This window comes from Telmatherina bonti (assembly GCF_933228915.1).
Source record: "Telmatherina bonti genome assembly, chromosome: 20".
NCBI lineage: Eukaryota > Metazoa > Chordata > Actinopteri > Atheriniformes > Telmatherinidae > Telmatherina > Telmatherina bonti.
In genome coordinates, this window is record NC_136618.1 from 12,659,605 (window position 1) to 12,683,599 (window position 23,995).

The 23,995-nt window shown below is 37.1% G+C and overlaps 1 protein-coding gene across 1 annotated transcript; it reads left to right on the forward strand.

The window, feature by feature from the left end:
• The first annotated feature begins 1,759 nt into the window (after positions 1 to 1,759).
• Positions 1,760 to 23,883, forward strand: tlcd4a (TLC domain containing 4a). The gene is made up of 7 exons (XM_079259419.1): positions 1,760 to 2,021; positions 8,595 to 8,764; positions 12,259 to 12,348; positions 16,149 to 16,207; positions 16,352 to 16,446; positions 20,616 to 20,689; positions 21,158 to 23,883. The coding sequence occupies exons 2-7, from the start codon at positions 8,610 to 8,612 to the stop codon at positions 21,474 to 21,476; spliced, it is 792 nt and encodes a 263-aa protein (XP_079115545.1). The 5' UTR covers positions 1,760 to 2,021; positions 8,595 to 8,609; the 3' UTR covers positions 21,477 to 23,883.
• Positions 23,884 to 23,995: the final 112 nt, after the last annotated feature.

Genomic DNA, 23,995 nt, shown 5'->3' on the forward strand with positions numbered 1-23,995 from the left:
GATGTTTATACCTCAGCAGATGGCTGGGGTAGTAGCATGTTTTGCATCAATTTGTGGCCATGCAATGTCACTTCATGGCCATCTGCTGTTTCTTCGTGTTTATTGTGATGTCTCATTTCACTTATTTAACATTTTTATACCAGTTTGTTTGTTTTTGGTTATTTCTGTTCCGCAATTGGGATAAATTGCATTTATTTCTGGTATATATAGCACCATAGGGCCTGACTCATTTTGCCCAATGGGCCTGTTAATTAATTTGCCAATTTATTCAGAGTAGATTCATATGGAGATTCCTCTGTGGAAAGGCGAGCTTCAAACTTTTTCCTCCATTCTGTTGAATCCCTATCCTCCATTTGTCCTTTTTCTGCATCTGTTTCCATGTGAATATGATTTTTAAAAAAAAGATACCATTTTATAATGGTTGCACTTTAATTGCTCAGTAGGACATACACCTTTTCCTACACACACTGTACACTTTTTTGCAGATTACAAGAAAGACATGTCACTGAAGCACACTTAAATCAATATCACACATTTGAACCATAAAACACGAAACAAAAGGTACAATTTAACCTGTAATATACCACTTCCATATTTATTCTGAAAAATCCTTCTTGAGCCTTTAACAAACAAACATGAATGTTTTCCTTTGTTTCATTTTAGCATCATTCATCCTTTTTAATCAGCATTCCTACTTGTTAGGTGTGGTGTTTTAAGTAGGTGTGTAAATATTAGGTCTTATCTAAACGATTTTAAAGCTGAATAAACAATTCAGTAATATTGTAGCTGTTAATAAAAATCCAGACCTTTAGGCTTGCAGGTTTTGCGCCATATACACTCGGTTTTTTCGCTTTGAACTAAATTATCATTGAAAACTTCTGCAGCTGTTGTAGACTACATGTTAAATTGGGGCTTGGTGCAGTAAAACCATAAGAAAAAAAGGAATAGGACTACAGCTACTTTCACTGATACAGTTCAATATGTGGGAAACTACAGATATGCTCATATGTATTCATACCCTTTCATTAAAGAAAATGCTATATTTACAACAGTCTCTCAAATAACTGGAGACTTAAAAAAGGAACAATAACTAAAAATTTGCAAAAATATAATTTAGTAATATAAGACACTGTATTTTTCATTTAATTGAGTTAAAGAAAGAAAAAACAAACAAACAAATTGGTCCTGGACAAATTAGAGCACTCTTCTGTTGAACAGTGGGACAAAATACCTGTCAACAGGTGCAGAAGTCTGACTGAGAGGAACAGAAAACACCTGACTGGAGAGGAAACATTAAAGGATTGTTCAACTAAATATTACTTTATAAGTGATGTAATGAATGATCTTATTTATTTATTTATTTTTCAATATTTCTATTGAACCAGAATTAGAAAAAATAATGTAATGATATTCATAAAATGTTTATTTATGATTACTTTAGTCAATTTTAGCCTATTTTACAGGCAGCTGTTTTTTCCCCTTCTTTAATGAAAGGGTATGAATAAATATGAGCACAACTATATGACTATTAATAGACACCATGTGAATGAATCTGTTTACGTTTGTATCTTTAAGAACTGAGCGATAATGTGAGGCCAAGAGAAAGCGACGAGAGTCACTCCACACTAAACACCACACACACCACCAACACCTCCTCCTCCTCCTCCTCCCTCCCCTCCTCCCTCCTCTCCCCCATATCCGTCATTTCTGTAATCGAGCGTCGAGCTGCACGATCTGCACCTCTGCTGCAGCAGTTATGCCCGTCTTGCTCTGGTCGGGATCTTCAGCAAACACAACCAAACTGGCACCGAGCTGCAGCCTCTTTCAGGATCCCCCACAGGTTGTTGTTGTTATTATTAGCGCTTGCGGAGCTGGAGGTCTGTCTAGTTGTTGATCAAAAATGACTCGACACGGCCGGGGCGAAATTTCACGTAACATACGCCGTTTGGCCAGCGACCCTGGAAACCGTAACCAGTTGTTGTGAGAGCGAGAAGCAAATTCATCTGAATGAAAGTCGAAAGGTGAGTCCGGTCTGTTGTATCTGTGGGGATTTGTTGTCATATTCGTGGCTGATGCACACAAGACACGACTAGGCCAGTCTTATTTCCCTTCAACACAAAATAGCAGCTGGATGAGCAATGCGGCGTGAACCGGCCTCGCGCGAGCTGTAATACACACCATATTCTCTGCTTCGACGGAGATACAGATGTCATGTTTACCGGGAAGATATGCTCGACTTGAGTTGCCCAGCACCTTGAATACTATAAGTTATTTTCCTCGTAAAAGAAAAACCAAAAAAAAAAAGAAAAAAAAGAAGCGGTCCACCCGTGTTACGCAAGCGCATTTGTCAGTGTTACAAGATCATAGAAGCTAGAAAAACAATTTTCCCGGAAAAATCTGATAGTCACATGCCAGGAAGACTCGTATTACTTTTATTTCCAGGAATATTCAGGCCAGATCGTTCTTTAAACCCCCTTTTATTTTATATTCCTGATAAAGTGGCATTTTGGGCTCATCAAACCACGCTTTAAAGGCGCTGTCTGGTAATAACCCAGGATTTATTGTCCAGATTTTCATGCTGACAAATGTTCATTTGTTTTAGTGTCTTGTGACAGCAGTTTGCTCCTCAAGCAAAAATGAAAATGAAATAAACATTTTGATGACACCCTGAGGTGATAGTTTCATTCACCTCTGTGTCCAGCAAGTGTCCTGGGAGCTTCTTATTTCCCCTCCTCCATTTGAGCACAATCAATTTTTTAGCTTTAATTTGAACTCAATCAGGCGATTTTAACTTGTCAGTTATTGTCAAGGGGATTTCAGATGTTTCCTCTGTCCCATGTCGACCTTTGTAACCATTTGCTCTTGGCAACTGGTTCCTGTGTTACACTTGTTGGCCTCAAAACATGCATGTGCGCATGTAAAGCAATCCTGCTTATTTTGTAAGCATGTCAGAAGGCTGCTATTCTTAGATGTCCATACACCCCTGGGGGTAGTTATCACAGCTTGGTTTCTCATTTATAAACCCTTTAAATTAGCTACCTTACATCTTTTTTTTTTTTTAAATTTCATTACAAGCAGGCAAAAAAAACAAAACCTTAAAACAAACCTGTAGATAGCCCAGTCTTTATTAGTGGGAGAGGTAAATGCAATGCCAGCCATTCATTTCTACACAGGCAGGTGCGTGCAAACTTTGAACTAGTTCTGTCTGTCTTCAAAAATAAACTTTATTGGCTTTATATACAAAACAATTACGTAATGCAAATAAACCAGTGCAACACTCGGTGGACTTCTGCCTCTGACATACTTAAATATTGGCAACAAGCTAGACTGCCTGTACAGCTGCTAATTTTGGATCAGCATAAGTAAACTTACTCTTCACAGAAGTTTGAATGTAAACATTGGTTGTTGGCCTTAGTGCAAGGTTCTGTATAAAGGTTACATTTTTGGGTTTGTTCGTTTGCTTTTTGTAAGAACTAATCTGTGGTGCAAAACCTTTACGACAGCAAACTAATACAGTAACCTATTAATACTTGCTACAAAGTTGTTGTTTATTACAATTTCTATGCTAAAAATAATATCTTTAAACACTTTTTAAAACCATATTAGACTGTATATAAAAGATGGATGGACATCACCTATGTGTTTCTGAACAGCTGAATTGACGCTCAATGGGAGGTTCCCACACCTCGCCGCCTTGGCGGCCTCATGCGTGCAGAGAGGTATGCAGGCTAAAGCTAAATCACACCAGCTCAAAACCGTGGTTGTGCTACACTCTGCCTTCTTCCAGCGGGATACCGGGTACCTGTCAATCAAAAGGACACACCTCTGACTTCTAAACAGATTAGGGTGGCCAGATGTCACACTTTGTGTTGGATAGTCCCGTATTTCTATTACTTTTCACACGACCCACAGAATGGAGCGCTGTCCCGCATTGTTAAGACCAGGCGTCACTTTTGTAAGGGAAAAAAAACAAACAAAACAAAACTGGCTTTTACTAATTGCGTGTGGCAAAAGATTTGACGGCTGTTACATCACACCGCCTGCTGGTTTGATTTACTCTCATGTCAATCAAACTAAGACAAGGAACTTTGTGCAACCACTAACAAAAATAAATAAATAAAAAAATACACAGAGCGATCATGGCGGACAGGGAGACGATGGCAGCGAAGAAGATTAGAAAGTGTTGTTAGAACAAAGAAAGCATATATTCCTGGGTTAAACCTGTTTTGTGATGTTTGTCAAAGTAATTTTTCCGTGTCACATGGCGGGGAATAGGACGTGAAACGGCACCAAAAATCCAAGAGTCACAAAAAACTGCAATTTTTGCCTCTTCGCATTGGCTTTACGTTTAACCGCCAGAGGTTGCAGCTTGTTTAAAACACATGGCACCCACCAAACCATCCCTTTTAAAGCCTTTGCCATTGAGTCTTCTGACAGCTACAATTTATTAGTAAAGTTTACCAATAACACGAAGGACTGGTATCACACTGGATCATGCATGCAATGATTTTGATAACCACATTTCTGAGATAATCTGTTTTTTTTTTTTTCTAACTGGAGTTTGGGGCAGGAAATAAGTTACCAGCTGTCTTAACAACAAGTATGGCAGCTAAAACATTACTTATACATAGTTTATTTCAGTTCCAGTCCTTAGATGTGTGTTACTGTACAAATGTTAGCTGTGTGCACATTCATTCCCTTGGCTTCAGGATCCTCAGTGAAGATTAGCTTGTACATCTATTTATTGTGATGCCATTGATGCTGGAGGCCATTGGTACCTGTGTACACTGCAATCATTCAAAATGGATTGTATATTGCTGTCAAAAGCCATATTTTTTGTCTGTGTTATTTTTTTTATCTGCATACATTTATTCATTCATGATCCTAACCACTAGGGCTGTGACTATATGCTTTTGTCCCGATTCAATTTGATTCCGATTTTTTAAGTGCTGATTCGATTTTAATTGCGATTCTCACAATTCTTTGATATTGCTCATTTTTGTAGATTAAAAACAAAATAAATGTAAAAAAACTTTTTTTTTGCACATAATTTTTCTTGATTTCAGTCAAGAAATAAAGAATGATGGTGTGGAAAAAGTAACTGTGTTGTTTTTTCCAGACTATCATTCTGCTGCTATAAGGCCTAAGAAGACAAGTAAAAAGATCAATAAAAACAATAAATATGACAAAAATTTTACAATGGATTATTTTTATTTATTTGAAGAAAAAAAAATCAAGTTTTTAACAAAAATCTATTTTAAAATTGTGAAGCAAAAAAAATCCCTATTTTTGATTTTTGATTCGATTTTCCCACCCCTACTAACCATGTGTCCGATGAAGGGTGGTGGGGAAGCTGGAGCCTATCCCAGCAGTCTGTGGCCGAAAGGCAGGGAGGACCCTGGACAGCTCGCCAGTCCACCGCAGAGCCTATCTGCAAACAATTTATTGAAAGGAAAAAAAAAAGGGTTAATTGAGCTAGAGTACCTAATTTCAATCTGATTCTGCAGTAATCAAGACTTTTCTCTTCTTCTTCTTTAACATCTACGTTTAATAGAAAATTTCCATGCAGGTTTATTTAGCTTTAAGCAGTAAAAACGAGCATCACTCAAGAAACCTCAAGCCACTTCCTTTTAGTCACAACTCTCAAGCAGTTAAAGAAAAAAGTGATGCAGGCGTGTAAGAAGTCTCCATCTGACATACTTTAATTTCAGCCTCACTGAGTGTCAAGAAGAAAAGAGGAAAAACCCACTTTTGTGTCCCATTTGCATGACTAAATTTATTTTTACTTTGTGCCTATTTCCAGATTTACAGTGAGTCCTGCTTTATATTTGCATAGTTCTTCCAACAAAGCTGTGATGCCAAAGCATTAAAAAATAATCTTCATGGCCCTTTTAGAGATGATTAATAATTATACCACACAATATCTTTCTGTCATTAAGTAGGCAGGCCAGACGTATACCAAACTGTCCTTTTAAATATGCATTTTGTTAAAGTTTTTATCCAGCATCATAGTTTTAAAATTTAGCTGGTTTTCACCTAAACGTTTCTATCTTTTTGGTAATCATGAACTTTCAGTCGGCAAACATTCCTATCTTCCCCCTGTGAACAGCTGAAGATTGATTTAAGCTTCAGTGAACTGTCAGTGTTTCCTTGTGGGTGACGAGGATTCATGTTAGATCATTTACTGACCAAATACAACAGGTTTGCAAAACAGCGATATGTCTACGTTTTGGACTCCTGTTCTGTAGTTATTCTGTGGCTGCAGCTGATCAGACATGAAGCTGCTGTGAAAACTTACAGCACATCCGTATAAGCCTTTGCCTTCAGACTTGCCTCTCTCTCTCTCTCTCTCTCTCTCTCTCTCTCTTTGATGGCTGAGGTGATTGTTCATAATGTGCATGTCTGATAGTGACTCAGTGACATTTACAGTCTCTGACAGTGAATTAGACCAGATCCAAGGTTAGAATATCCACTAGCAGCTCCATCTGTGTCTACAAGAACATTTTTGAGACATGTTACGTGCAGGCCATCCTCGAGGTCAGAACAGGCTGTGTTTTCATTTCAGTGCATTCCTTTCACACCTTCAGGTCATCTGCAGCCACTGTTAACCTTTGATTGCAGCCATCAAAGAGGGGAAGAGAGCCTGCTGGGACACCAGTTCAGAAATCTTTTTAGCTCTGTGGATACTGGTTGGAAAGGATGCGTGAAAAAGCTGCACCCTGAAGAGCTCATTCTGGAGACCGTGAAACTGAAGCTCTTCATATTTAATTACAATATTGCAGAGCTCTGCATTATTAAAAATGTTCTGTCTCATTAATTTTAATTTAGCTCCAAATTTAGCTGCATCTTATTGCTGTTATCATGGTAATAGTGAGTTAGTCTCAGTTATCTTTGTGTTCAAAAGATATTTCATGGTGACCACTGTTTATTTGGAGGTAGACTGACATGCAGATTGTGTGTTAGTCACTTTTTATATATAATGTAGGTCTAAGTTTTAAAATAAAGAAAATCATAAAGTAGTTTTTGGGATAATAAGTCATTGCCTTGTGCGTGTGCAGGCATGTGTTGTAGGTTTAAGGTCAACACTAAAAGTCCAAGGTTAGCTAAATGCACCACTTAAAATGTAAATGACAGGTTTACAAACCCTGGTAAACAATGGTTTAGAAACATGTTCTAAGAACTAGATTTTTTAAAAATATTTTGCTGTTTTCTAAAGGATTTACTGCTGTTTTTAGTATTTGTTTTGTACCTTTTTAAAAAAATGCATCTTGACAGTGACATGGCATGGAGAGCAAACCAAGCAAAAATGGAGTTTTGTGTCAGAAGAGATGAAAAATGACTTTGCACATCAGTGTGTAATAAGGAAAGAGGCGGTCATGTGCTATTGGAGTGTGGGACAGGATACTTCCTGTTGATGCCCAAAGATTGTCTGGTTGGTAATTAATCATATTACATAATGCTTAACAAAGCAAATCAATCCTTTATGATACTAGAGATGTTGCCGTGGGAGACGGAGGGTAAATCAAGAGAGAAATAAAAGCTGCACCATTAAAGGAGTTCGCTTCTCTGTCAGGTTGTATCTGATCACTTCCATTCCCGTGGCCTTGCACTGGTGCGCTTACAGCCTGATGCTGATTGAAACGTCGTGCGAGTCTGACAAGGCTGTGGGTTCTCGATCTCATCTGGAACTCTGAAAAATCGCCCACTAGAATCACACATGCATGTTGTTGCTCGCATGTTTTTGATGGAGAAACCCCGGTTGAATTCTTTTCACCTGTTTGAAATGTTTGCTGTGTTTAGTCAAGAAAACTGTGGACTCTTAACCTGCAGCTTAACTCAAAGTAAAGCTGTGCACAGCATAGGATCATAAATACTACATAACTACACCTGCACTTAAGAGTTGTTCATTAAGTCTTTGTCTTTTCTTCCAAGTATACAAACAATGAACAAACCTAGTTTTTGTCGTTGAGCTTCTGGGAAGTGGGTGTGAGTTTATTAAACTGCTAAAACCACAAAAACTGATGTTCCCATGTAGACAGTATTTCTTTGTTCTTTACTGCTCTGTCCTAATCGTTCCTTTGTAGTGGTAAATTAGCTTGTCATTGGAAATTTCAATCTAACATATTTATCAGTCAGTTTTGAAAGAAAGATGCCAAAGCAGATTAAATTCATGAAAAAATGACAAGACCTATTAACCAAGACCTGTTACCATCTTTATCCTATTAACAAAAAAAGAATAATTTTGTGGAGGTAATCACATGTCAATGTGATATGTCAAAATAATTGTAGTGGAATGTTCTGCTTCCTGGGGGCAGAAGATAAGTATCAGCTTGTGTTCAACAGGATTTTGAGCAAAGTTTTTTTTTTACCATATAGTGACATAAAATATCTCAGAAACTAAATCAGTTGGGCTTTATAGGGTTAAGGACTTATTGTTACGAAGGCTGCAGATAGAGCTGACCACTAGTTAAGGGCTTGCTGGTTTATTGGGGTTCTACTGTCTTTTGTGTCAAGCTGCTGTTTTTGTAAGTTTATTAGAACAAACTGTAACTTTGCTAACTTTCCACTCATGATCTTCTCTTGTCCTCCCACAGCGGGGTTGGGTGGCCATGGACCCATTCAGCCAGCTTATCCTCACCATCTCGGTGACCAGCTTCATCACTTTCCAATGGCTCTTCCACAGAGTCAGTCCCTGGATGTCCCTGCGCATCAGCCCAGGCTTCCTTGGTCTCAGTGAAAAGCAGAAGGTGGAGTGGAACTCAAGGTGACCTGACACTATCTCCTGTTCACAGTGACTGAATGGTCACATCCTTTGCACAGAACAGACACTGACACAGCTATTCGCTCTCATGCATGGCCAGAAGAGGCTCTGTTTTCTCTGAACCCATAGCTATGTGCTGATATTCAGCTCATATATTTCTTTTGACATCTGTGTCTGACTCGCATAAAGAATAAAATCCATGATTTGCAGTGTCTACTCGACATGTCAGTGTTGGAAGCATAGTTGAAAGACACCAGGGCTGTGTTTTGAGATTCTTTTTGTTAGGTTTTTTAATATCTGCATTTCCACTGCTGTGCATTTCCCTTCTTAAAATCAATCATTACAGGTTGAATCTATGAGCATTTCACTGTCTTCTTGTTTATGCCAGTAGTTATTTTTAGATTGTTTGCTTTCTCTAACCCTAGATCGCCAGTGCCCCTTTGTACTATCTATTGTATTGTCAACAGTTTCTTAGGAACAGTAGTGTGTAGCTCTGTAGGTTAAATTGTGATCTATAGTTTACCCTTTAGGTAATTAATAGGGCTGGGAAAATCAAATCAAAAATCGAATATTGGGATTTATTGCTTCACAATTTTGAAATGGATTTTTTTTGCTAAATTTGTGCCTTGGAGCTGCTCTGTGTTTTTTTTTCTAATTGAAATCAAGAGAAATGACTGGCAAAAAAATTTTAGTACTTTTTTTTGTTTTTAGTCTGCAAAAATCAGCAATATCGAGGAATCGTAAAAATCGTAATTTAAATAGAATCGGCACCCAAAAAATCAGAATAGAATCAAATCGGGACCAAAGCCTATTGTCACAGCCCTGGTAATAAATAAAAGTTTTGGAGGTTTTACATGCCATCCAGGAGGTTTACAATCCAGCTGCAAAATGAATTCTTCATCCAGAAACTCTGCATGAACCACGATAAAAGCATTATTTATCAACATTTTTGTAATACAAATAGGATAGCTGTCACTAGCAGGTTGCTAAAAGACCTTTATTTTGACCTGAAAAGTAGGATGAAGCCATTTCCTGTCAAACTTTCAACCAATTAAGTTGACAATAATTGAATCGGGAGCAGTCAAAGATCAATAAGAGACAAGAAAAGCCTGGAAGACATGTATGTTGATGTATGTTGTCATCAAAGTTGAGCAGAGTTGGAGTTGGTTTTGTAAGGATTGTAGGTAAACGCTTGCATAAATAATGATAAATAGCAAAATAGAAAAAAAAAAACATGGAGGGAAAAGTGTAAATATGATAATCCTTTCTGTTTTAATGCCATTATTTTTTTTCCTAAAAGTCAAATTATGCAGATGAGAAAAGGCTTGGTCACCGTAGATCTGCATGTTATTTCAACAAAGTACTGTTATCATGATTAGCTCTTTTATGATTGTCCTTTTTGCTGACATATCTACTAATACCATCATTTTACACCATAACATGAAAACTGAGGCCGTCCTGATAAAAGGATGTCCTTACATCGACTCTGCTTCAAAGGGTTGAGTTTCTACATGAATTTTTACATTAAAACGAAAAGGCGGAGCACAAATTGCTAAAAATGATTTGGAGTTTTTAATGGTTCAAAATTTCATGAGCTCTTTTCCACTCATGTTACAGGGAGCTCTAGATAAAGTGCACGTATGCTTTTCTCACGCAACTCAGCTGGCATCAATGATTTCATTGTAAAAATTTTAAAATACACTTGTGACTCCCTCTCTTTTTACTTTTGGAACAACTGATTAACATTTAGTGAACAAAATGTCAAATAAACCATAATCTCTCTTTAGAAATCAGTTTTGTTATCGTCTGATGTGTTGTGGGAACATCACAGTTACAGCCTAGGCTCTAGGAGTGAAAACACAGGGACAAACAAGCTGCGGTCATTTTAAGCACCATAGCAATGCATGCTGTGAATTCAAGGCCCCCTCATGTCCAGATGGGAAGAGGTGCTGAGAGTGAGCCAGCCTGCTCGAGCATGCATCAGTCTCTCATTTTCATTTTCTCTCTATTACTCTATTACTCATGAGAGCACTTGTGGAATTGAACCACCACATGGGTTATGAGTAAATGGAACTTAACAATAAGTGGTTATGGAGTCCTGCATCCCTCTGGAGGTCTATGACTACAGGCTGTGTTTCAGCAGTCTTATAGTAAGCTTTGCTGTCTTTCTGACTCACTGAGAAACTGCTGAGAACAGTTGGACTGTCTTGCTGTGTGAATGACTGACTGGGACTCTGTGCCGCTCTGCCTGACCCTTCAGCAGTATTTAATCTCTTTGTCTAATTGGTCTGAATCTGTGTGCAACCATGACAGGCAATTAGTTGATCCACTGTGAGTACCAAAAACTCCTCTTTTCTAACCACAGAGCTGCTCCAAAGCACATGTAATGAGTAAATGTCATGATACATTTTGTTTTCTAGTTTCCTGTTAGATTTTGTAGTTTTTCTTGTTTAGCTCTATTGTGTCTTGTTTCCTGTTTTGTTTTCCCGTTCATTAGACTCACTTGCACTCATTAATTAAAGTGGAACTATTATGTGCATTTCAGGATAATTTATTTTTATTTCTGAGACCAGAGGGGCTGGGATTGATTGAGTTATTGTCCCAAATTGCTTTATTTACTTCAGACCGACCCTCTCCGTAGGCTGTCCGATCAGCCTGTGGGCAAAATGAGTGGATTGAGACTCTTCCGCATTAAGCCCCGCCTCCCACCACTGCACTACATCGGGAGCGCGCACCGCACCTGCTTTCGCCATCATTGTAACATCTCATAAACAGAAGGATTAGGCTAATATGAACTCAATAAAAAAAAAAAAAATAATACAACGTCAACACAAAGCATACAGCCCTACATGTTGGAACCTGAATCAGACCCTGAAAACAAAGTGGAAAACAGCAACGCACAGCAACGAATGCAGCAGGATGTCTCTCTTTGGTAAACTCACCAGCCATTGTTGGAAATAACTTTATCCCACGTTTTCCACCCGCCTGATGTATTTGTACATGCCCTTGTTAACCAGTAGAAGGTAACCAATCACCGAACCTTATCCCCCGGGATGTAACAAGGATTTCCAAATAGAAAAAACTCGCCATGGAAACCGAACGGAGAGAGTGCTGGAACTCAAACATGCGTTTAAGGTGATAAAAAACGGTGCCGTTCACATGTCTGATGAGGATTCAACACTGTAACACTGTAGAAAACTCAGAAAACATACCATGATAGGACCCCTTTAAGTCATTCCACCTGTGTCTTGTTCTGTTTGTGTATATGTACTACCGGGTTTCTGTTCTTCATTGCTGGTTCTTTTTGTTAGCTTCATGCTGTTTTGCCTTCAGTTTAGTATTTTTTGGTATTAAAAACATCTTCATTCTGCATTCCTGCCTCCTGTCCCTGCATTCAAGTCCACGCCTCCACCACTCATCGTGACAGTAAATATATATAATGTGCTATTTCTGTGGAAAATCTGTGACACTTTTTTTCTTTTTCTTTTTTATTTCAGGACAGTGTCCACGTTCCATGCACTTTTGGTGGGAATATTTTGTCTCTACATCTTATTCTTTGATGATGCTGTCAATGAAGATCCAGTCTGGTGAGAGTTTTGCTGCATATGTTTGTGTGTGTCCTAAACTTTTTCTGATGAAGTGCTTAATTTTATGCTAAATGTCAGCTTTTCTGATGATACGCCCACATGTGCACTCATAGTAAAGCAATTGCAGGCACAGCAAACCTGCTAGACTTTTAACATAATTTAGCAATGATGAAAAGATGAAGAAAGGGGTTCAAGGTTAGCCCATATTTTGGTGGTCTGTACCTCTTTTTTTCATTCTTTCCAAAACATACTGTAGTGTAAGGAATGTTTTAGGCTGTCTGCTGCAAGGTAAGGTATGAGTGATAGATTGTATATGATTTATACTAATTTGCTTGTCTGTGGTTTTGTCCATTTTTCTTTTTTAATTGGATGTGACAAACAAATAATAAGAAACCCTGGAACAGTATAAACACACAGTTTGTGAAAAAGATTGCAGACCAGTCCTTATACCTGACCCAATCCTGTTGTATGAAGAACGCTATTCAACTTTATGAGCCTACCAAAATCTATTTTTAGATAGATAGATAGATATTTCTTTATTTCAGACAAAATATCACAATTTAATCAACAGGTTAAAAAGTAGCAATTATTATCGAGCCTGAAAAGGAGCAGGATGAAGCAACGCTTATGTATTCCTGCCCCCTTTTACAATTATAATCTTTTCCTCCTTGTAGTTGTTTAAATAATCTCTTAAATAGGCAGTTTTCTTTTTTTTCCTTCTTTTTTTATGGAAAAGAAATAACTAAATGCAAAAAATAATAAATATAGACATGTACACATACATACTCATGTACACATCTGCATATATACATACATACATATGCTCAAACACTCACAGGCACAAAGCAATGACATATTTACCTTAACAGGTGATCATGCACCTCTCTATATATTTATACTCTCACAAATCTGCATATGCACATATATTTATGTACATATCCTCATCATACAACTACAGATAAACTTGCAGTTGTACATACCCCCACACATGTCCATTTACTTACATACATTCAGTTTTATTAGAAGTATAGCTTTATGTACCTATTTATCTTATTGGTTTACATACGTTCATTTATATTTTCTAATTAACATTTCTTTGACTTTTTTCTTAAAATGGATAATGTTTGGGCATTGTTTGAGTTCTTCTTGAAGATTGTTCCATAATTTTACACCATATACTGTAATGCATATGCTTTTCATAGTTGTTCTTATACTTAAAATCTTCAGATTAAAAAAAAACATTTTTTGTATGTTATCAGGTAGCAAATTATTTCTAGCTTTATACATTATTATTACTGCTTGTAACTCCCCCATATCAATGAATTGTAATGTTTTCAAATTTCAAAATAAAGAATTTGTATGTTCCCGATATAAAACTTTGCAGACAACCCTTATTGCTTTTTTCTGTTGTGTATATAATGGTTGTAAGGAACTCTTATAAGTGTTTTCCCAATGCTCGACACAGTAATTAAAATATGGCACGATCAGTGCCACATTTTTAAATCAGATCAAACTTTCAGTGAAAGATGATTAATCCAACTGTTTAATCTTCACTTGCATCAAATCTCCAAAGCCAAATTTAAAAAATCTATTTTAGTTATTTTAATGCTGGAAACCCGAAATTTTTTTACTCCCACTTCTGTGACCGGAGGACAACCAAAAGGCTCTGTGGTTTGAATTTAACAACCCATCTACTGTACCTATATTTGGCTGCCTTTCATTTGTAAATGCATCCATTACTTGCCAGGTTAGTGTTTCAAAGACTAACATACATCGAGTGCTTGAGTGATTGTCCAACATGGACTCGCTCAGCTCAGGGGAGAGGTATGCTTGAAAAGACTTTGGCAGCCTCAGATGTCTACTGAGAACTGTTCTCGGGACCAAAGGGGGCTTTCAGAACGCGCTGTATTGTTTAAGAAATCACAAATGTCCTACAAGCTTTTGAACATTTCTCACGTTTCACATACCCTTTAGTCAGCATAGCTTGCTTGTGAAATGGTTCGAGTTCGAACATCTAACGCAATATTTTACACATAGTCGGCTTTCAAATGAGAGATAATACCTTTCTTTGTGACTTTTGTGGGAATAGAAAAGTGTTTTTAGAACAAGTTTTGGTGACACCACCACCAAATTGTGTGATTGTTGAAAACACCATAAGAAAGTTGATTATTACTTTTCACAAAATAATGGCTAAATCGTCAAAAGGCATCCACTCTCTTTCTTCCACATAGTCAGCAGTTTAGACTAGATACAGTAGAGAGCATAATCCCACAGAAAATGTGAAGGGATACCCACATATAGCCTGCAAAACTGGCTGTGCATAACCTGGCCATGGAAACGCTTGCCTGTCTTTAACATCACATCATCATCTGTTTGAATACTTTGTCCCAGTATCCATGGCCTAAGTCATAGTAAAGGAACACTTTTGAGAAGTGGGACACTTTCAAGATGAATTTGAAAATCCCTTTTGAATAACGCAACTGTAGGCTCTGAACTTCTTCCAAATAACAAAATTAACCAAGAGTTATTTTGAACATTGCTTAAACAATGGTTGTGACCCCCCTATGGTGACAGTCATGCATGATTCATGTTAGAATTAGCATGGTAAACTTTAAATAAATAAAAGTTGACCATTCACTTAAACTTATTGACCACCTATAAAGCAGTGATGAACCACAATTAGTTTGTGGTGGCTGGTTGGGTTTTTTTTTTTTTTTTTTTTTTTTTTTAGCTAGCTTTAGCTGCTCCAGATAGCTAGCAAGCAAGACAACACCTTTTGGATTTAAAAAATAAATAAATAAAACTTTTTATACAGTAATAAAACAACTATTACTTTAACAAAGGTTGAAACAGTGTCACTACTCTGCTTCTAGGTATTGTTACACCACCCATGTCAAAGCCTCTCTTTTGTACACCATGCTGTAAATCTACAGTTTAGGGGTCCTCATGATTTACGTAAGAATTAGCATTAGACTGTTATGATGCACGATGCAGAGTCTAGAACGCCACGATGCACAGCATTATACCCATCTAATGCACGGATCAGAGTTGTTTAATCTGCTTACACCATGGTCCCACACGGTAAAATTTTGATTACAAATTTGCATTTCTTTTTACAACACTTACTAAATATGCTAAAGTATAGGAACTATTTAATGTTGGCCTCTGTGTACTTTTAATGCCAAATAACCGCTGTCAAACTACAGCACATTTCTCTCATTCACTTCTTAAAAGACAGTTGATCTGAATCATTTGATTAATGCGTTGCTATGGTGACACCCAGTAACAAAGTGATATAACAATGATTTAACTTGCTGAACTATGTGTGCGTATAAGAAAATAATGCTTTTTGTTTTCTTGTCTTCCAACGACAATGTTGACCGTTTCCTCGCTGGTCTCCTAGATGTAACCATATCTTTTGTTGTTTCTGACCATATAATTAGTGGAAAAAAAATAACCCAAAGATCATTGTTTAGCTAACTAGCTAGCATGAGCAGGTAAAGCTAGCTAAGGATCACAGTTTTAGCTGTCACAAATTAAATGGAGGTTCATCACTGCTTTATAGGTGGTTGGTAATTTTTGGTTAATCTTATATTTATTTAAAGTTTACCAGGAAACTTTGGAGTTACACATGTTAATCATAGGTGGAGCTCAGTAAAAATATGAATTAGCTTGTCATAAATTTCTTTAAATTTTTTTAAAGATTTATTAGACTTTATGAAAATGATCAAAACTTTCTTATCACCAAAATGCCAAACACATGTAGAGATCAATTCAAATCAAATATGTTTTTTCAATAGGGGAGATCCTACACTGGTGAAGACTAATGTTGCAATCACAACAGGCTACCTCATATCTGGTAAGAGAAGCATATAATTTACCCAGATAAAATTAAACATTGGATGTGTACTGTGTAGTAGTCTTAATTTGTATTTACATTCAGTGTCTTTATTACCACAGTAATTCTTTGTTAATTTCTTCCCCCTGTACTCTTGTTTTCCAGATCTGCTGCTTATATTTTACTATTGGAAGGCGATAGGCGACAAGTTTTTTGTAGTTCATCATCTGGCAGCATTATATGCTTACTACTATGTACTGGTGAGTGCCCTATTGTCCAATAGCAGAACATGCAGGCAAGATGGGAAGGAGACAACCAAGGGTGAACAACTGTGTCCTTATTAGCTGGGTGGGTGTTGTAATGAATTAAGCCACCATTTAGCAATGGGGTCTCAAATGTTTTAGGTTAAATATAAAATTGTGCAAAGTAAGGTTAGCATAGTTAATATCCTTAAGTGTAATGAACCTCAAATTATGGAAATTCATTTAACAAAAATTTTTTACTGAGTTATATTTCACCTCAGTGTTTTCATATGAAGACTTGCAAAAGATGGCATGGATGATCAGATCAGATACATCTAAAATAATGTGTTCTGCCTGTGTTCATTAGTAGAGAGAAAAAATTAAAGAAATGTACAGAAATGTGCAGTTTATAACCAATCACTTTAAATTAGTAGTGTGAGGATCTGCAAGGGTAATGTTAATCTTGATAGGTGTAGTTTGGTGTGACCTGTTGAAAGAAGGAAATTTATGTTAAAAGGTTTGATGTTGGTTACCATTGTTAAGGAGAGTTTTTGCTCCAATCCTCAAGTAGCTGGCTGTCGTGGCCATAGTTAAACCTATCCAGCATTTATGAGCAGTGCTGTTCACTCTTGGTTCAATCTGAAACCCTCTAGGTTGTCAGGATCTGTCGCATAATTTCAGGACATGAATGAATATGGTAATTTTTGCATGGAATGCTCAGTGATGGTACTGGCTGATGACCCCTCCCCTCCCCTCCCCTCTCATCTTGCCCTTTCAATTTCTGTGCCTTCTGTTTGTTTGGTTTTTTTTTTTTTTTTTTACTTACCCCTCTTTTGGTGTTGTACAACTCTGACATCAGCTGAACTTTTCTAAGCTTAACACAGCTGAATGCTGAACTGTAACCACTGTGTGCATGCTGGTAGCTCTGAAGCATTCTACACAGACAAGGTTCCTTTCTTTTAACAGTGCATGCCAACAAGGAGCATTTAACTTTCTTAATTACTCACTTGCTTATCTACACTACCGTACGCCTGTGTGTTTTTTGTCCCAGTGCTTAGTTCTGCTTCCTCTTTCTTCTTCTTCTACTCCCAGAGATAGACAGGCCTCAATCCAAATACTATGGTGGATGTAATAAGTCAGGTTTTCTGTGAGCACGAAATAACTTTATACTGTTAAATGGATTTTTTCATTTAATTTTAGTTAAAGTCACAGTAATAATAGTTTATTCTTTCTCTAGCAGTAAATGATTTGTATTCTCACTAGATTTAATGCAGGACATACAGTGTGCGTTGCTCTGCCTTTTTGAGTTTCACAACAATTTTTGAATAAGAGTTAACGAGTCATGGTGCTTTTTGACATTTTTTGTTTTAACTTGATAAAATGATTTTAAAATGATGCTGAACAGCAAAAAAACAGACTTTATTATTAATGCTGGTGACCGGTGCATCATACCTCTGAATTAATCAAATTCCAGTCATATGCCACATTTATATTTCATCACACATTGTAATAGTTAATCTTGTCTGTATTTCTTTTTAACTACAGTGTTTTCCTTTTATAATAAATATGATAAAACAGTGTTACATGGTTACAATACAGTTGTTATTAATAGAAACAGAGCAAGCACCTGTATTTAAAAGGGTTAGGTAAGTGATACAAAGTAGGCCATACTGTTACTGGACACTCATGACTGTTTTCCTCGGATTAGATCTGCAGTTTTTGTGGAATAGCAGAATGATTGTGACTTTAGTTGGAAAAAGCAAGAAGAATAGTCATTGTACAATTCCAGTAAATGTCACAGTAAAATTGGCTCATTCTTGATGTCATTTTCTTTTTTTATTGAGTTTTGTACCTAGTCAGATTTGTCATATGTTGTCAAGGTCTTATTAGTTAATGTGTTGGATGTGTTTATGTCAATTTTTTATGTTTAATGCTCAGTGAATTTGAAGTAACACTATCAAATTTATACATAAATGACTTAAAAAATGCGATGTGATAAATTTTAGTTAGAGACGGGAAATCTATTTCACTTCAGTACTAATCAGCTTAATATGTGATCTTGTTGGTGTGTTTTTATTATTGGTCAGTCAGCGATAAATGACTTGATCAGAATGCTATTCAAGTCATTTACATGTCATTTAATGGCAGCCTAATATGTCCTATGTGTGTGTTTTTAATTGCCAAATACAGCTTAATAAAAAATATGGTATATTAATTGCATGCTTTTGTTCTCAGTGTTGTAAGTGTTGCTTCTTATTTGTTTCCAATTTATTGTGGCTTTTTTTTCCTTCTATTATATCTGTCTGTCTCTGTGTCCTTTGCTGACTTTTAACACAAACAGCCCCTCTTCAAACCCTACATGCAAAAGCTACCAAAATCGAGTTGGGATGTGGCATCCCTGTTCATGCAAAAACTACCAAAAAGGGTTATGTGCCATTCGGAAACATGGAGCAGGTCTTGATCTAGATGGAGACACCTTTATTCCTGTCTTGTCTGCTGTTATTGCTGTTGTGTTGTAGAGCAGATATGATGCCCAGTCACAGTATGGACTTACCAGTTCCTAGAGGTACTAGCATGCTCCTGCTGTGTGGAAAGTTGATATGAAGTGGTACATTAACTGCAATGCAGATGTACCCTGTTATTAGTAAGTATGTTAAAATCGCCATCTTCTGTTTCAGCTCTGATGGTAAGTATTTTGTCATGTGCTGTAAAAGTCAGGCTGCTTGCCAAAACCCCTTTGAGTGATATAGTCTTTGTGAGTGTTTTGGTGAAATTGAATTAAACTGAAGTTCTGAATTTGTACGGTCAGCACAGAAGTCCGATTACTCATCTCGCTAATGCACTTTCTGAACCAAAACTCATAATTCAAATGTATGCGGCCAGTGGCGCAGTTTTAATATCCCAAGCCTCAGAGCTTCCATCTGATTTATAAAGTGACTTTGTCAGATCAGGTGTCCTTAAAAATAAAGCAGCTGCTCTGTTACACGAGACAAAGTGAAGTACCTGACCTGATCTTGTATTGTAAACAGTGACACGTTTAACAGTTGAACATGTTGCTTTTTACACTGCATGGCTTTGGATTGCTTCCTCTAGTAGTGGCTGGCTGAATGTTTGTATGGGTGTACAATCCATGTATAATGTGCAATGTTATTTTTTTTTCTCTGTTTTGTCACAATTCAGATAAATTGAATTTTATATTGCAGAATGCTTAATGGTTTTTTTTTTTATCTCTTTTTGATGTGGGGAAAAAAAAAAGTTTGCACACATTGAGGATAAAGTGGTGATTTTAATCTCAATATGTACAAAAAAATCCTCTTATACCGTGATTTTATATGTTGCCTTTAGTACATTGAGGTTTTCAAATGCTTCATGTTCAAGATGTTCCCAATAAAATAAAAAAACCTGACGGAGAAAAGACCCTTACCGCCTTACCAGAGATAATGCCAGACATGGCTAGTGAGGCTTCCCTTCCATGTCTTGTTGCTAGAGTTAGGTGTCTTCTTATTTAAACATTTATTCCCATCTAATCTTAGATGGACATTCAGCCTCCAAAGGATGAATCCTGAAGATTTTGTGGACCAGTGTCACCTTGATGTGCCAGGAAGGAAATTTTTAACAAAAAGCCCATTTATCATGCAGAAACGTTAGCACAAGGCAACAGTTTGTGTGTTACTCAAAGAGGGATGTTACTGTAAATGTGTTGACCTATGTGATTTAAGCAAATGTGCTAAGAGACTTTGTTGAGAAGAAACTAATCAGCTCTTTTATCTCCAGTTTATAGGAACGAGTTTCTCTTCAGTCAGTGTTAATTTCTATCGCAGAATTAGGGATGACACTCTAATTTTGGCTTCTAAAACTGAAGAAATAATCTTGTGCCCTGAGGGAAGGGACTCTTGTTAGATCTGCCTAATGGATCTAGATTTCATTTGGGCTGTGTGTAGTATTATATCTGAATTTACTGTGCTATTGCAGTACTTTTTACACTTTTTCCCTTTTAGGCACAGAATTACAATAAAACATGTAATTCTTAGAACATTTAGAGACTTCTATGTGTTCATTCTGCTGAGAAATTGTGTTTTTGTGCAGCAGGTGATGCATCGGCTTCGCGCCTGCTGATCCAAATGATTCGATATCTTGTTTTTGTCCCTTTCATGTTTCGTTGTCCTGTGCTTGGCTTGTTCTTCCAGGGCCAAGGAATGTTGCCTTACTTTGCTAACTTCCGTCTGCTCGCAGAGTTTTCTACACCGTGTGTGAACCAGCGGTATGTACTTAGTTGTGACCTGGTTTTAGATCTTTTGAATGTATTCAGTTTTCTTAATATAATGAAAATTCACAACAGAGGTCATCACTATTTAAGAAAATGTGTTTCATTCTTTAGTTAAATGCAAGCCAATTGAATCAAAATCCTCTTCATGTCTATCCAGAGTTTGTAGTCCATTCTGTAAATGCGCCTTTTTCTTTTTAAATGCCTTAAAAAGGCCTCATTTTACAATATTAGATAATATGTGCAAATTTAGAGTTTCTCTAACTTCTTGGGTTGTATTACTGTAAATAGATATTACTGTGGAATTTGGTGCTTTAGTACGCTGAATGTTTGTTTTAGTCTGCAAATCTCTTTGCATGCATTCAGCTACCAACAAAAAGAATAGCCACATTTATTCTAAAATGTCAAGTAACTTGTTGTTGTCTCATATTTTCATGTTAATATTTTCAACCTGTTTTGTTCCAGTTGGTTCTTTGAGGTACTAGGTTATCCCAAGTCCTCCCGGCCCAACATGGCAAATGGCGTTGCCATGGCAGTAGTCTTTTTCATGGTCCGCATAGCCGTCATGCCGGTCTACTACAGCCGCATGTATGCGGTCTACGGCACCGAGGCCTTCTACCTGGTGCCCTGGGGTGGCCGTGTGGCCTGGATCTGCTCCAGCTTCTGCTTGGACATCATGAACGTTATGTGGATGCATAAGATTGCCCGCGGCTGCTACAAGGTGCTGAGATCTGCACACCAGAGCAAAGCTGGAACCCCTCAGGAGAATGGGAAGACTGATTAAGGGAACCAGGGTGGTGTGAAAAAAGGAGAATGCTGCCACCGAGACAAGGTGTCATTACTGTCAGTACAGTGCGAGTAGCCGCTTGGACCCTCACACATCAGGCTGCCACGACCTTGATACTGCAGGACTGAATGTAAATTGGAAAACTTTTCTTTCTGGGAAAGCAGGCACAGTCTCTGAAATGTACTGATGGACCATTTAAATGGTCGTTCCTAAGCCATGACAATGACCTCTAAGCAATACTTTGTGCGCATGGCCAATTGATTTTGTTTTGAACAGTTCACAGATACAAGAGGTCACCCTGGGACAAACGGACTGTTAGCCCCACCGCAAATTGTCAAAAAGTTTACCGTTCTTTTCATATTTAGTGCTCTAAATACTATGTTTCCTTTTTTTTATTAATATTGCTGACAAGAGTCGCAGAGTAAACATGGTGAAATGAACGTTGGTATGAATGAAGAAGGGAAAATTTTGGAAAACCCCCCCCCACCGGTCTATTAAAAACAAACAACATACAGTGACTCCACACTGATGGTTATTGCCATGAAATCTTACCAGACATTTGTTCATAGAGACTTGATTGAGACACAAGCAAATTACATCAGTTGTACTCACAGAAAATTACAAATATGTCATTCAGTTAAGCCAAATCTTTCAGGTTGTTTATTTGAATTTCTTAAATCCTGCTTACCTTGCATGTTTTGTTTGTTTGTTCTTTTTAAAAGCTGGTTGAACAGGCATCGGTTCTCTAAATTTCTTTTGTCTTGCTGGGGTCGAGGCAAATGGGTTTTATTTAAAAATAAGAGAGAAAAAGGTTGAAAGCTTTGTACTAAAAGGAGACTAATGCAAAGAGTACTTTAAGAAAGGTTCAAAGGGAAACTGAATGTCAATGATTTTGCTTGAATGGTGACGTCAAGCAGCTGATGGTTCAACATTTATAAGTGTCGAGGCCACATTGATCTGTGAAGCCATGTAATATTTCACAGAATGGGGAAAAAGATTCATATTGTGTGAACAAAAGTGTGTTTTCTTACACTTTTTGCATTGTGTGTGACTGTAATGCAGGTAGAGAGGTGACACTGACCCGATTAGCAAGTATGGAATTAATGTCATTGGCAAATAACAGAAAAATCAAAACTGCCATTCAAGTTACATTGCATTTGTCCGGAGATGTAAGCAGGATTTTTTTTTTTTAATCTGTCCACTTTGCACCATATTTAGTTAATTATCCAACCTCTTATTTATAATATATATGTTCTTAGACATGAACTGTTCATTTTACCACTTGCCACCTATTTTTTTTTACCACTTGCTTACTTTTGCCAAAAAGCAGCATTGCATTTTTTTTTCCTCGAAGAGTTTTCTTTCTAAGAGATTTTCATTTTACATACAAGCGAACATTTATCAGTGTTTCACCTGGTATACGTCCTAAATTTTAATTTTTGATGTTCTTTTCAGAATTGCGGTACAGATCACTTCTGCCTCATATGTATTATTGTAGCTCAGCTCTTGAACATAATGTGTTCCTCCTTATTTATTCATTTAATTGAAACAAAGATTGTATTTTCTTTTTAGTGGACAACATATATTGAGTTATATTTGTAAAAATTCACATTATAGTGTTTATGCTGTTTCATGTCAAACATCATGCACCAGTGATGATATGAATAGTTTGGTTTAGAGGTTTTTAAGAAAAAATATGCCATTTGTTCAAGATTAAGGATAAGTCCACTGGTAATTTATAACATGTACTTGAATTTTCATTGTAGTTTATCTTTACTTGAGCTGTACATCAAGAAGCTTCAGTCAGATGTTTTCGTGATGCAGAAATGGGGATTGTTTGTTTTTAAAGTATGCCTTGCTATGCTCAGACTTTGATTTTGTTGCCTTTGCAGAACATATGATTGCACAGTGAAATATTACTTAGTTTTTTCTTTTGCACCCAAGTCCTCTCAACACTGAAAAGTGTGTATTGTTTTTCACTGATTGACTTGTGTCTTTTCCAAGTCTGATGCCCGTCTAATGTGATTGTTTAGCCTTCATGGGTTCAAATGTAAAACTGAGACTTGTTGAGGTTGGTTTTTAACAGTTCTTTTTATTTTTTATTTTTATTTTTTAAACTTTAAATATGCCAGTGCTTCTCTGTAGTAAATACAGTGTCGCCATGGGGATTTCTTTTTGTTTTTTTTTTGTTTTAGCGAAGGTGAGAGGGGGTTCCCATTTTACATGGTTTTATTTTTGTTTTTTAAGTGTTTTTAATGTTTGTGTGTGATGTTTGTTTCTTAATCAAAAATACATTCTCTCTGCAAGCTGTGGCTAGTCACAGTATGAAGAGGTTAAGTTTAGTTTAGCATGTTTCAACAGTTTGAATGACAATTACTGTGGTCACATTGATTTGCCCACTGGTTCTGGGATGTGAGGGGGGGGGGGGGGGGGGGGGGGGGGGGGGGCATTTTTCAGATAAATTTCACTAATCAACATCTTTGAAAAAGAAACAGCTTGTGCTCTCTGTCAATATT

What these genes read in the sequence shown, in the direction of transcription:
- tlcd4a (XM_079259419.1), top strand. Translation starts at nt 8,610, where the DNA reads ATGGACCCATTCAGCCAGCTTATCCTCACCATCTCGGTGACCAGCTTC. An exon ending in GTCAATGAAGATCCAGTCTG is followed by an intron (nt 12,349 to 16,148) that starts GTGAGAGTTTTG and finishes TTTTTTCAATAG; the next exon opens with GGGAGATCCTACACTGGTGA. An exon ending in AACAGGCTACCTCATATCTG is followed by an intron (nt 16,208 to 16,351) that starts GTAAGAGAAGCA and finishes CTTGTTTTCCAG; the next exon opens with ATCTGCTGCTTATATTTTAC.